Consider the following 12,888-nt stretch of genomic DNA (forward strand, 5'->3'; position numbering starts at 1 on the left):
AGCTCGAAAATAACATTGATGTTAATGTTGGTTGTTTTACTAACACTTTGCAATTATTGACGTGTTTTTTAGAGCTTTTGTGGCGCAGTAATTCATGAATCCCGTAATCACGAATCAATAAACTTTTGTTCATACTTCAAAACTTTCTTCCTAGGAGGAGTTTTGTCGGAATCCGATTCTTCGCTACTCATTATTAAATAATAACTTGTTCGCTTAATCGAGAAACAACTGTGAGTAACCTGTTTATTTAACTTTCTTTCAAAGAACTGGCTTAAACTTTTACCTAATCGAAAAACCAAGACGAAAAAACTATCGATATTCAATAGACAACTATCACTCAAGAAAATATAAATGTTTCTATCCTTTTCATTGTGTGGACGGTGTCGCGTAAGAAAACGGGAATTCCCCAGCCAGAGCGCGCGTTGAATCTATAAAATTCGTATACAGGTATAAACTATCAAATAAACAATATAAAATCGTACTAAAACAGAAAATAGTGTTGTCATGTTAAAAACAGTAAATCTAATGTTAAAACAGTAGATTGGCAACACTGGTTGAAAAACAGAAACTATTGAGTTAATAGTCGGTTCTTCTCCGTAGAATCTATATCTATACGCTACCGTAGGTACTTTATTAAAATGTGTATTCTAATATAATGATTGTAAGGTTTTAAAAGTTTATTTAAATAATATAATTATACACAAAATTCATTATTTAAAATATTTAAATTATCCTTTCAAACTATATGTATGATTAAGGTTAATTTAATTTATGTATTTCTTTAATATTTGAGTAGATTTAAAAGATTTTTCTTGAATGATTCATCTATGTATAAAACGATTGTTATTGGTTAATTCATTTGTCGCTAATACATTCAGTCAATCACTGAATGCCATAGAATGTAAATATTTGTAAAAGCATGACAATTATCATGTTTAAAAAAATTATACATTTATTAAATGTATGTAAGTCATAAATAAAACAGTCGAATAAGATTAGACAGTTACATTAGTTTTTTAACACGCATTTTAAAGTTAAATTTACGCAATCCGTAACAGTTACGTTCTAAGATCATTCAAAAAGTGAATATCAGGGAGAGATTGGACAGAGTATAAACTTTAGAAGCGTAATAAAAATTTTTGTACAGTTAAAAAGTTCAATTTGAAAAAACAAATTACACTAAAACCGGTATATTCTTAAATGACATTGACAAATCAAATTGTGTGTATTGTCAATTGCCAAAAGTTGTTATCGGTACCTTAAAAGTTTAAAGTTGATACTTGATAGGTCAAAATTGAAATAACAATTCGTAGTTCTTACATTATGCTGCTGTTAAATTGTAACCAAATAATTTATTGACATATTGTATTATTTAGTCCAAAATAATAATGAAGAAATTTTAACAGAAAGCGACTTTAAGGATAAGGAATATCTCGATCATTTAATTTTAGTGATGAATTTGAATTGAGCACTGATAATCTTCTAATTAAATATCTAAAAATGGTTGTTTGTAAATTTTTTCAACAAGGATTCTGCCGTTATGGGCAGAGTTGTAGATTTGATCATATTTACGGCAGCAAATATTCTTATCGAGGTGAGTTGAAGAGTGAGAGTGAAATAGGCAAAGTAATTATGAAAGTTTGATGTAGAACCTGAAAGAAGTTTCTTGTACGCTAAGTTTGCCAAGGAATGTCTTGGCAGAATAGTTTTTACTTAAACACATACATGCAAAATATAAGAAAAAAAATACCCTAATATATTATTAAATAAATTAATTAAGATTTATTGAACTCTTAATATATATTTAAATAACTTGAATTTGAATTGAGCACTGATAATCTTCTAATTAAATATCTAAAAATGGTTGTTTGTAAATTTTTTCAACAAGGATTCTGCCGTTATGGGCAGAGTTGTAGATTTGATCATATTTACGGCAGCAAATATTCTTATCGAGGTGAGTTGAAGAGTGAGAGTGAAATAGGCAAAGTAATTATGAAAGTTTGATGTAGAACCTGAAAGAAGTTTCTTGTACGCTAAGTTTGCCAAGGAATGTCTTGGCAGAATAGTTTTTACTTAAACACATACATGCAAAATATAAGAAAAAAAATACCCTAATATATTATTAAATAAATTAATTAAGATTTATTGAACTCTTAATATATATTTAAATAACTTCTTTTCTCAATATTTAGTTTATAAAACAATGGTTAAGTAATAGCAAAATAATTAAACATTTGCTTATTACCAGACTGCCCAAAAAAGGAGTGTAATGCTCTCATGTAAATACATATGTATATATGTTAGTTTATTTATTCCACCAAAACTTAAATTCCTGAACGTGAACAATCCCTACATCATCCTAAAAGATACTGATTACTGCTATAAAATAGTTGATTAATTAATTTAGGGTAGTTGTTATTTTTGAAGTTTAATATTGTTCATTTACCTTTTAATTTCAGTAGTGGATGAGATTTTTTAATATTAAAGTTTAATTTGTTTTCAGCATCACAATCACATAATGAGGGACCAAATGAAGAAGTGTTTGACAATAGCATGAGACAAGGAAACTCGAACAGTGCTGCATCATCAATATTCCGAAGTGCCGTTCAAAATAATTCAGTTTTTAATACTGTGCCCAATTATGACCAAAATTCCCAATCAAGAGGATCCGTTTTTAATAGATTGGGGCCACCACAGAATCCATCAGTGGGTTTTCAAAATAATCAAGCTAAATCAATATTTGCTCAAGCAAATCAGAGTACCTTCGGGCAACCAGTGCAAGCTACAAATGTTTTTCAAACACATAATCAAGAGGCAGCTAAATCAATATTTGCTCAAGCGACTCAAAACATATTTGGTCCCGCACAAACCGGGAACATTTTTAATCAGACTACAGATACTGCAGCTAGTGTATTTGCCCGTGCAGCCCAAAATTTGCACCATAACACTCCATTTAACCAACAAATGAGTTCACCTTTCAGCAATACTGCACAAAATATTTTTCAAATATCTGAGAAACCAGCATCAAATGTGTTTGGTGGGGTCGGGAATGCATTTGATCAAAGCAACAATGACGAAGGCATTTATAGTAACTTAGAAGATTTATCAAGCAGTGACCTTGAAGCTTTTGAAAGTTTAGATTTTACTTTAGGATCCATTCCAGAGCTACCTCCTCCTAAAAGTCTCTGTATATAGATGCTACATTAAAGTGTTATTTACTTTAATAGAATATAGTAACAGTCAATAATAATAAAATAAAACTATTTTTATTTTTACTCTGTAATTTCTTTACACTACTAAACTCACACACACACAGTTTCCTTAGATTTTAATCTGCGTTCTCAAATAGTTTCAAATGTAATTTTAAATTCACAATTTAATCTATAAATTTTTCTTTTACTAATTCAAAATGGTTTATAGAAATTATAATAAAACCAACTGTAGTCTATTCCAATCGAAGAAGGAATAAAGATAAAAAAAGTCTTAGATTTTCGTATCAAAGTCAAAAATCTTTATTCAATATAGAAGTGTTTACACTTGCTTATTGATAGTCAAAAATCTACCACCGGTTCGGAATTTAATACCTCGGACCTGAGAAGAACCGGCGAAAGAAATTCAGCGGGATATTTTATTTTCTTTCCATTTTACATGTACAATAATAATTATATTTTAGTTATTTGAAACAGCCTGGAGGCGATCATTTCATTCCCAAGGTGTGCAGTCAACTAAAAAGTCATTAGTGTTGTAATATCCTTTAGCACACAAACACTCTAACGATTCTTTTGAATTTTATAATTGAATAATTTTGAACGTTTTCTGGGAGCCTGGTGTAAAAACGTATACATTGCCCCAAAAAAGAGTTACTAACCCTGTGTAATCGGGTATTTGGAGCAACAAGTTTATTCTTGTTCCTAGTGTTAATAGAATGTACGTCACAATTTCTGGGAAAATCATTTATGTTTTTGCGTACATACATTACATTATCAAAAACAAATTGAGAAACGACAGTCATTATTTTAATTTCTTTAAATTTACCTCTTTACGAATATGCTCCGCAATTTGCTAATAGCTCAATTATATTGTGCACTACTAATGGTTCTTGACTAATATATTTTCATTTATAATACAACACTTATGCCACCAAATTACTTTAATTTTTCTTCCAAAGTTCCGATAACGGGTTTCGTCGACGTTCAAAACGAATCACTTTCAATTATCACAATAAAATCTCAATATATCTCATTATTATTTTTATAACGAATATTTTAATTAGGGATTCACGACGAATACGCACAACACTACTCATAGACAGCAACTCGAACTTTTCGTGAGTTTTCCTTAAAACTATAAGGTAATAATTTAATCCAATTACACAACTATCGATAAACGCTGCGGAAGCCAAAGATTAAATTATAAACTTCCTTCGAAAATCTGTTTAGCCTAAGCCTCCGTGAATCAAATGTCCTCTAGTAAAATATGTCATAAAATCATAGGGATTTTATGACATATTTTATTTATGAAAATGAAATGAAAATTAATATTCACATAGTATTAGATCAATCGCTCTAGGCCACTACTGCTTCACGACAACGCCAGAACACACACTACACAACACACAACCACTAAGTTAGATGAGCTACAATTAGAATGTCTGCGACATCCAAAAAATTCAACTCCGATGTGCATACTATGATTAACAATAATTTTACAAAAAAAATTGACTTTATATTCCTCCCGTTCAAAACGCCTATTTCATATGTAAGGACCTAATATGTACAGAACAAAAAAGGAGAATTATTTTATGAGTAAAATGACGAAATAAAAATTAGAACTTTATTTATAAATGTATTTCAGTTATCTATTTCTCCTAAATATATTTGTTTGTCGCTGGAAGCTGATAACATGATCGGCTCAGATCGGTGGAAATGGACATCATTGACTGAACCGTTGTGACCAGGCAGTTTGTACAGCACCCGACGTGACGTGGTGTCCCAGATGTACAAGAATCGGTCTGATGAACCTGCTGCAACCTGAAAATTATATATTTTTTTCTTTTGTGTTGTGATTTAATTGTGATGATCTGTGATTCATCTCGTGCTCGGCGGTGAAGGAAAACATCCTGAGGAAACGTGCATGTGTCTAATTTCAACGAAATTCTGCCACATGTATATCCACCAAACCCCATTAGAGCAGCGTAGTGGAATATGCTCTAAACCTTCTCCTCAAAGGGAGAAGAGGCCTTAGTCTAGCATGGAAAATTTACAGGCTGTTAATGTGAAATGAGCAGATAAATTTATACGAATTATACATACTAGATATATAGAAGGAGAAGGAAATATTCCAGTTTTATAATAAGTTAATACATATAAACCACTTGTTTTATCGACAATGTGATGCAACCATGAGTTATAAATTAGAAAAGCTGTACCTGTGCACTGGTTCACTAAATTATAATTAAAAACACTGCTTAGCAAGAAAAATATTATTTGTGGTCGAATAATTAATAAATTGATTTGATACATAGGTATTATGTTTTGTTAAAGTAGCAACACTTACCATAAAGTAACAATATATCATTAAAATCACATGATTTCTATTCTAACTTTACAATATTACTTACTATAAGTAAAATATATGATATACATATTCAACATTTCATACATAAATATACATACTCTGTGTACAGCAGTTACCTTTGATCCATCAGGAGACCAGGCACATCGAAGTAGATTCTTCTCAAAGTTATGTTGGTGTCCAGACATCAATTTGACACAGCGTTCAGATGGGGCAAATGGTCTCACATCCCATATCCTCAGTGTATTGTCCATTGAATTTGACAGCAGATAAGAGCCATCATATGACAGGGCCATTCCTAGTATTACAATAAGTTATCTATTAATCAGACAGAACAGCTCATGACTAGGAACACAATTGAAATAAACAATTACTTTTAAAGTGACTATAAGTGGTACAGTTTATATTATGATATTTACTATTAAAATATCACTAATAATATAAATTTCGCCAACCCGCATTGGAGCAGCGTGGTGGAATATGCTCCAAACCTTCTCCTCTAAGGGAGAGGAGGCCTTTAGCCCAGCAGTGGGAAATTTATAGGCTGCTGATGCTGATGAATAATATAACAATAATAATATTACCATTACCCAAATCAACAATGCAGATAGGAAATTCTGGTAGCAGAATCAATTTAAATTTTAGCCAAACAATACACTTACCGGTAACAGTATCTGTGTGTCCTTTAATTTTATAAGATATTTGATTATTTCTTATGTCCCATACTTTAATCACATTATCAATGCCAGCGGATATAATTTTCTCAGCTGTATCATTGAATAGCACAGACGTGACGGGGTATGAGCTGTCAAATGATGCTATTGGGTTTCTTTTCCTTGCGTCCCATAATTTTATTGTGTTATCATCTGAAGCAGATACTAGCAGTTCTGGACCTCTTCTTGCTCCTAAAATTTCATAAAACATCTATTTTAAATTAAGAAATAGCATGAAATTTAGATAAAAAATTAACTAATATTATATATTGCATCTACTGGTATAATTTTTATATATATTTGTTTAGAAATTTCTGTTAGGCATTAAAAATAATGTTATAGTTTCTAAGTACAGATTACTTTTTATCCTTTTTTTGTTACACAGTTAAGTTTACTCTTGCTACGAGCATTTGTGGAAAATTAAAAGACTTCCAATGAATATTGTATAAAAAAGTTTTATTTTATACTATTTTAAATCTGAATAAATTATATGCAAGCTGTTCAATTTTAATATTAAAATATTTGAAAATGAATTGATTAATACTAATGATTAATATTGTTATAGTAAATGAATAAATTACTTGGCACCAAGTAACTGTAATGAAAGACTAAAATCTTATTAAGTATCTTTTAAAAGACTATATACAAAGATAAGTTACTAGATGCAACCTATTTTTTCTATACTGTACATACCTGAGACTGAGTTCACAAAACTAGCATGTCCTTTTAACTTTTTAATCCTCGTTCCAGTTGGGACATCCCATACGGCAACTGTATTGTCTGTGGCACATGTGTACATGTGAGCACCATCAGGGGAGAAACAAAGCTCCATTATGGCACCTGTGTGGCCTTTCATTACCATGATATTATCACATTGGCCATAGACATTCCATAGGTCTGAAATATTTATATTATTCATTAGTTTGGAAAACTAGTTAACTGTTGGCATTTGGGAGGCTAGTATTTGTTAGGCTTTGATAATAAATTAACTTTTAGTCAATGTTTGTTTTTTTTTGTTGTATTCCTGTGTGCTAGGTCACACCAGGCATTCTAGGCACTAGCGGGATCCATATATATTCCTGCTTCATATGGGAAAAAGCATAAGAGCATTTTTACACTGTGAAAAATAGAATCTAAGATTTACATCTTTGTATTTATTGTAATGGCTCAGAGGCTTTTGAATTAGAAAGTGATTGGCAAAATATTTACTGTAAGAAGTATCTAAGAGTTTAAAATATAATTACTGATATTATTAAATAAAATAAAAAACTAGTTAACTTTGTAAAGCTTTTTCTGTTTTTATAATAATATACTTACATATTTGTCTGTCAAAGCCTGCAGATGCTAAGTGTTTGCCTTCCGGATGAAATTTAGCTGTGAATATCTCTCCTTGATGTCCTTCTAGTAACATTATTGGCGCGTAGAGATTTGAAGTCCTTGGCACCTAAAAACAACATTACTGAGGTTACTAATATCACTTATAAGATAAAACAACTTTAAGAATTATTTTAACTATCTTACCGTAGAAGTAACAACCGCTTTTTCTCTTGTTCCAACTACCGATATTTCATGACGGGTTTTTTTAGCTGGTACTACAGAATATTCTTCTCCTTTCCTTTTTATTTCCATTTCTGGCATTTTGATTAGGTTTATGTGGATTTGAATAATAATTAAGAACCTCACGCGTAATGGGAATTGTTTTGACTTTTAGGCATAAATTTTTTTAATGTTTTTGACGTGAGAACAGATAATTTATCTCAAGCGCTGGGTTAGGCATTACACAGTATAGGTTAAATTACTAGCTCCCCATAATGGCCTGAATTAATATATTACTAAATATGTTAATTAAAGAAGATTACTAGTTACTGAAAGTAAACAATATTATAGCAATATTTTAATAATTCCTTTATATTAGAATATACGAACAACTTATTTTGCGCGAAATTATTACCATCATTGTTGTCTACGATCAATGTCATAATCTCATTTCTTAACTGTCAAACTTAAAATAAAAGTTACGTGAATTTCAAATAATTTATTAATGAAGTATGAATGAAAAATTAATAATGATATACATTTAAAGGAAAATTTCTCAAAATGCAGAAATTACAATTATCATTGGCAATAATAAAGCCACACGCTGTGAAGAATCCGGTCGCTCTTTCATATATTAGAAACGTTATTAAAAACAGTTTTATCGTCGTAAAAACGAGAAGAATATGTTTAGAAAAAGAAACTGCAGAAGATTTCTATAAGGAACATATTCAAAAGTTCTTTTTTAATCGTTTAATAACCTTTATGACCAGGTATTGCAATACATAACCTATAATACGATTTTGTATTCGATGTTATTATTTACAATACTCTACTGTATTCGTAAAAAAAATAAAGTATATATATAAATAAATATATTTAGGAGGCAGTCAAATTTCTCAAAAACACTAATACATTAAATAATTGGATAGTTTAAATTAATTATGATTCTATATTCCTGCCCTTAGTTGATGTGGGGTCCCGAGGCAGTTGCCTACATGACTGCCTCATGAATATTCCGGTTTTGTATACCTATACTACTAATCCAAATTTAATAATAACAGTTGATGAAAAATACTATATAAATAATAAAATATATCTTAAAATATCTTCATGAAGTAGCATTTCAAAATTAAACTAACCACTTCTAAGATAATTTTTTTTTTATCAGTGGTAGTATTGACTTGCATATTATAAGTCATACTAATGCAGTCAAACTTTGGAGAAAAATGCTTGGCCCCACAAAAGTATATAAGGCACAATTTGAAGAACCGAACTGCTTGAGAGGCATGTTTGGTATATCAGATACAAGAAATGTTGCACATGGTTCTGGTAAATATAAAATATATATCTGTTAACTATACATTTATTATAATCAGTAAATCGATTATATGTAACTTTGGCTTTATATTTTGTGCTAATATAGTAGATAATGGCAAAAAAAAAATGAAGTTTTATTTATCTGTAGCTATTCTAGAGTGCTTTTGAGAATTAAATTTAGAATTGTATATAAGTTACAGTTTAAATTATTTATTTTCAGATTCCGTAACATCAGCAGAGAGGGAAATAAAATTCTTCTTTCCTGAATTTTCTTTCTATGACTGGCACACACATGATGAAATTACATATAGAAAAGGACCCATTATATTTAATCATCATCTATTCCAACATGTTAGAAAATTATAAATAGAAGCTTAAGTATTTAGTTAAATTTTAAATTAAAATATTTAATATATTGGTTACCATAGTATTATACTTTTGTAGCAATGTAATAAATTAAATTAATTACATTTTTTTTAAGATTTTATAAGTAGCTTCTAAAGCTGAATAGCTCAAACGTAGCACAAAACATTATTAAAAAAAAATTACATTCCAAGTGCATTTTAATTATTGTATAACATCAAGTCAATTAAATGGTTTACAATTGTAAATGTTATATATGACAAGATGAGATAATAAGTTATTTAAATAATAATTACTTGTTTAGTGTCAATAAATTCAAATTGTAAATGATATCAACAACTCTATGGTAATAGATACCAAAATAAATCACAAACAATTCAAGTATGTGGTATGAGATAAAAGCAGGTAATTTGTCTAAAAATTTAAAGATTTTTAACTGAAAACAACCTACAATTTTATATTAACAAGTTTAAAGGATTAATTCTAGTGTCATAACTATTAATTTATTTAGAAAATGAAATGGTTATATGTAATATATGCATATATTTAAATTTCCAAAAGATAGAATCACTGTAAACCATACAAATATATAATTACAAGAATCATACAATTAATCTAAATTAAAGTTAAGTTATCACAATAATTTCACATTTTATTTTGGGTAACTTTCAAATTTATATGGACGGATAAAAAAAGGCATGTTTATATAGATATACATAAAATTCACTATCTTCTGCCCAGTTACAAAGCTAAGTATTAAAGATATATTTATATTTAATGTCTTTCAAGTAATTTTAAATTATTTAAATTTAAATATGTCAAATATTTGGTTTATCAATTCACTCTCCTATCTTAACAAACACTTTTGGTCGGGAAAATACTTTGATGCCTTCCTCTAGTTTCGCTAGTTGCTTCTCTAGCTCCATTTTTCTATTTCGCATTCTTAATGTGTCAGTTTTCACTGGCATTTTGTTTAATTCACTTACTAACTCTGCAAAACCTTAAAAAAAAAACACGACTTTTAGACTTTGAGGTAAATTTATAATGTTCACATCAGATGACAGACAGTTAATTTGGCCACCTGAAAATAAATAACTTTACATTACCAATGCACCACTAACTTGGGAAACTAAGATGTTATGTCCCTTGGTTCTATAGTCATACTTCAACCCGAAACACCACAATGCTGTATTGCTATTTGGAAGTAGAATATCGGATGAAGAGGTGTTACCTATCCACAAACACTTTATGAAGACTTTGGAGACCATATAGCCCAACCACCAAGTATTTAATTAATTTGACATTATCATTTTCATTATATAGTAACACAGAGAAATGCTAAAACAATAACATACTATTTCGAAGCATCCGTAATGTTTCTTTCCTTTCATTGTCGGGGAGAGTCACATGGCCAGGAGGAGGACATATAGTATTATCATCATCACCTTTGGTATCTTCTACTTCCTTAGTGCTATCCTTTCTATCACGGAGATATTTTGGCAGCACACCCTTTTGATAACCTAAAATAAAGAAAACAAGATCTCAATCTTCAGAATAATTTGATGACAGTAATCAATCAATGTTCTTCATCATTATCTTAAATAGAGGTATCATACAATTCTCTGTCCAAGAGTCGAGACCACATAAGAGAAGGCTTGAAACTTCTCATCACTCAGATTGCATTGGTAGATAAAATTAGATAGGTATTGAACTTTTATGTTGAATTATAAATTTTCAAATTTTATTTAATAATATATGGGTGCAGAGCTCAGTAGTGATGGCGGTCAACAGTCCACAAGCCCTAATTGAATATTATAATAAAAAATTTAAACAAACATTATTCAAGAATACTTTTTCAAGTACTTTCAAACCAACTATTGGAAGAGAAATTATGTGAGCATGTCACTGATAAGTATTTCAGTATCACTCATTACTAACATAACAGTTCATGACTGCTTGCAATTTTTTTTTGCAAAAAGTTTTCCTTATTAAAAACTATATTGCTTGTCAATACAAAATCAAGTAGGTCATGTTCGTCCTAATTGTTATTGTAGGGACTTTGGATATGTATTATAAATGTCCTGTATAGTAACAGATTAAGCTTAATATTTTGTCATGTAAATAGAATGCATACATGAATCAGATTTTATCTTTTTTATAATCTTAACTACCACTGTTTCCGTTTTTACATACACATTGATTTACCTGGAGGTAAATATGGATCTTTATTATCCTTTCTATCTAAAATGGCATTCAGACGACTCCGGTGCTTTTCCTCCATCATATCATCACCAGCTCGACGTGGTGAAAGGGTAGCCCGAGGTGGACTTCTGTGACTCCTTGAATCTCCGCTAGCTTTCATCTTAGCTTCATTGTCCTCACTTTCCTTCATTGGATATAACATAGTTAGCTTAGTGCTCTCAGTTAATCTCTGTGCTAAATTTGACTCTATAGTTTGGCAGCCAATATCTCGTAATCGACTCGATGACCCAGACGATTGCGCTTCATCGCCTGATGATTCTTCAGGTTGCTTCGTCAGCCTCATCTCTTTCCTTCGTAGAAACTCGGCCATATCACCCTTCTTTATCCGAACATCACTGATTTTTTTTCGATTCGATAAGCTCGTTTTACCGACATTTAACGTACCCTTACCGCTTTTGCTCGATGGTGAAGATTTGACTTGTGCGAGTGCATTTGCATTTATCGGAGTGGTGAGACGTGACGGTTGAGCAGACTTCAAAGTTAACTTAGGCTCTTTAGGTGACTTATTCTGAATTAACTTCAGCTGTTTCATGTTTTCTTTTATGAAATTCTTTTTTTGTTCCTTTTCTGAGAATCATAATAAACTCAGTAAATTTAAGTTATATTATTTAAACTTTATCAACAAATATATTTAAATGTAACGATGTCAACTTACTCGGTTCCGGAAATATTCCTTTTAAAGTATACATGTTATCAAACAATAACAAATACTATGAAAATAAAATATACACTCATCATTTAGTGTCCAATCAAACAATACACTTTTTAAATGAATTGATATTTGTCCATACTGAATTATAAATATTTCAAGAAAAATAAGTTCGGGGTATCTTTTAGTTTTCGTTCCGTTTTTGTCACTTTACTTTTTAAGTTTTTAAACAACTGTCAACATTTAAATGGCTGTCTCATAGACAAAATTGTTTCTGGCCATTTTGTAGAAAATAATAAAATTATTGGTACATATTTTGTTTTACCCTGTTATTTTGGCGTTATCGAATAACTATTTATTTGGTGTTGACAAAGTTATTACCTAGGAGATTAAGCCTTGAATAGATAAAACATGGAGGCTAGATAAAAGTCCTCATTGATAAAACCCTTAATCACAATAATAATATTGAACAAT

At 30.1% G+C, this 12,888-nt stretch overlaps 4 protein-coding genes across 4 annotated transcripts; 2 read left to right on the forward strand and 2 right to left on the reverse strand.

Moving 5' to 3' along the window:
* Positions 1-1,822: 1,822 nt before the first annotated feature.
* Positions 1,823-3,263, forward strand: LOC113404358 (nucleoporin NUP42-like). Its single transcript, XM_064217566.1, has 2 exons — positions 1,823-1,954; positions 2,504-3,263. The coding sequence occupies exons 1-2, from the start codon at positions 1,861-1,863 to the stop codon at positions 3,193-3,195; spliced, it is 786 nt and encodes a 261-aa protein (XP_064073636.1). The 5' UTR covers positions 1,823-1,860; the 3' UTR covers positions 3,196-3,263.
* Positions 3,264-4,821: 1,558 nt separating this feature from the next.
* On the reverse strand, positions 4,822-8,012 carry LOC113404353 (U5 small nuclear ribonucleoprotein 40 kDa protein). The gene is made up of 6 exons (XM_026645221.2): positions 7,809-8,012; positions 7,605-7,731; positions 6,981-7,184; positions 6,237-6,479; positions 5,694-5,872; positions 4,822-5,030 (listed from the first exon to the last, which is right to left on the reverse strand). The coding sequence occupies exons 1-6, from the start codon at positions 7,923-7,925 to the stop codon at positions 4,851-4,853; spliced, it is 1,050 nt and encodes a 349-aa protein (XP_026501006.1). The 5' UTR covers positions 7,926-8,012; the 3' UTR covers positions 4,822-4,850.
* A 275-nt stretch (positions 8,013-8,287) lies between these two features.
* On the forward strand, positions 8,288-9,667 carry LOC113404318 (nucleoside diphosphate kinase 6-like). Its single transcript, XM_026645186.2, has 3 exons — positions 8,288-8,593; positions 8,992-9,152; positions 9,361-9,667. Exons 1-3 carry the CDS (start codon positions 8,385-8,387, stop codon positions 9,504-9,506), a joined length of 516 nt encoding a protein of 171 aa, XP_026500971.1. The 5' UTR covers positions 8,288-8,384; the 3' UTR covers positions 9,507-9,667.
* Positions 9,668-9,914: 247 nt separating this feature from the next.
* Positions 9,915-12,824, reverse strand: LOC113404372 (enkurin domain-containing protein 1-like). The gene is made up of 4 exons (XM_026645243.2): positions 12,421-12,824; positions 11,709-12,332; positions 10,859-11,023; positions 9,915-10,503 (listed from the first exon to the last, which is right to left on the reverse strand). Exons 1-4 carry the CDS (start codon positions 12,452-12,454, stop codon positions 10,343-10,345), a joined length of 984 nt encoding a protein of 327 aa, XP_026501028.1. The 5' UTR covers positions 12,455-12,824; the 3' UTR covers positions 9,915-10,342.
* Positions 12,825-12,888: the final 64 nt, after the last annotated feature.

The sequence above is a fragment of the Vanessa tameamea genome, chromosome 17 (genome assembly GCF_037043105.1).
Source record: "Vanessa tameamea isolate UH-Manoa-2023 chromosome 17, ilVanTame1 primary haplotype, whole genome shotgun sequence".
NCBI lineage: Eukaryota > Metazoa > Arthropoda > Insecta > Lepidoptera > Nymphalidae > Vanessa > Vanessa tameamea.

What these genes read in the sequence shown, in the direction of transcription:
- LOC113404318 (XM_026645186.2), top strand. Translation starts at nt 8,385, where the DNA reads ATGCAGAAATTACAATTATCATTGGCAATAATAAAGCCACACGCTGTG. An exon ending in TTAATAACCTTTATGACCAG is followed by an intron (nt 8,594 to 8,991) that starts GTATTGCAATAC and finishes TTTTTTTATCAG; the next exon opens with TGGTAGTATTGACTTGCATA. An exon ending in AAATGTTGCACATGGTTCTG is followed by an intron (nt 9,153 to 9,360) that starts GTAAATATAAAA and finishes ATTTATTTTCAG; the next exon opens with ATTCCGTAACATCAGCAGAG.
- LOC113404372 (XM_026645243.2), bottom strand. Translation starts at nt 12,454, where the DNA reads ATGTATACTTTAAAAGGAATATTTCCGGAACCGA. An exon ending in AGGAATATTTCCGGAACCGA is followed by an intron (nt 12,333 to 12,420) that starts GTAAGTTGACAT and finishes TATGATTCTCAG; the next exon opens with AAAAGGAACAAAAAAAGAAT. An exon ending in ATTACGGATGCTTCGAAATA is followed by an intron (nt 10,504 to 10,858) that starts GTATGTTATTGT and finishes TTTTTTTTTAAG; the next exon opens with GTTTTGCAGAGTTAGTAAGT.
- LOC113404353 (XM_026645221.2), bottom strand. Translation starts at nt 7,925, where the DNA reads ATGCCAGAAATGGAAATAAAAAGGAAAGGAGAAGAATATTCTGTAGTA. An exon ending in AAGCGGTTGTTACTTCTACG is followed by an intron (nt 7,732 to 7,808) that starts GTAAGATAGTTA and finishes TGTTGTTTTTAG; the next exon opens with GTGCCAAGGACTTCAAATCT. An exon ending in AGGCTTTGACAGACAAATAT is followed by an intron (nt 7,185 to 7,604) that starts GTAAGTATATTA and finishes TAAATATTTCAG; the next exon opens with ACCTATGGAATGTCTATGGC.
- LOC113404358 (XM_064217566.1), top strand. Translation starts at nt 1,861, where the DNA reads ATGGTTGTTTGTAAATTTTTTCAACAAGGATTCTGCCGTTATGGGCAG. An exon ending in CAGCAAATATTCTTATCGAG is followed by an intron (nt 1,955 to 2,503) that starts GTGAGTTGAAGA and finishes ATTTGTTTTCAG; the next exon opens with CATCACAATCACATAATGAG.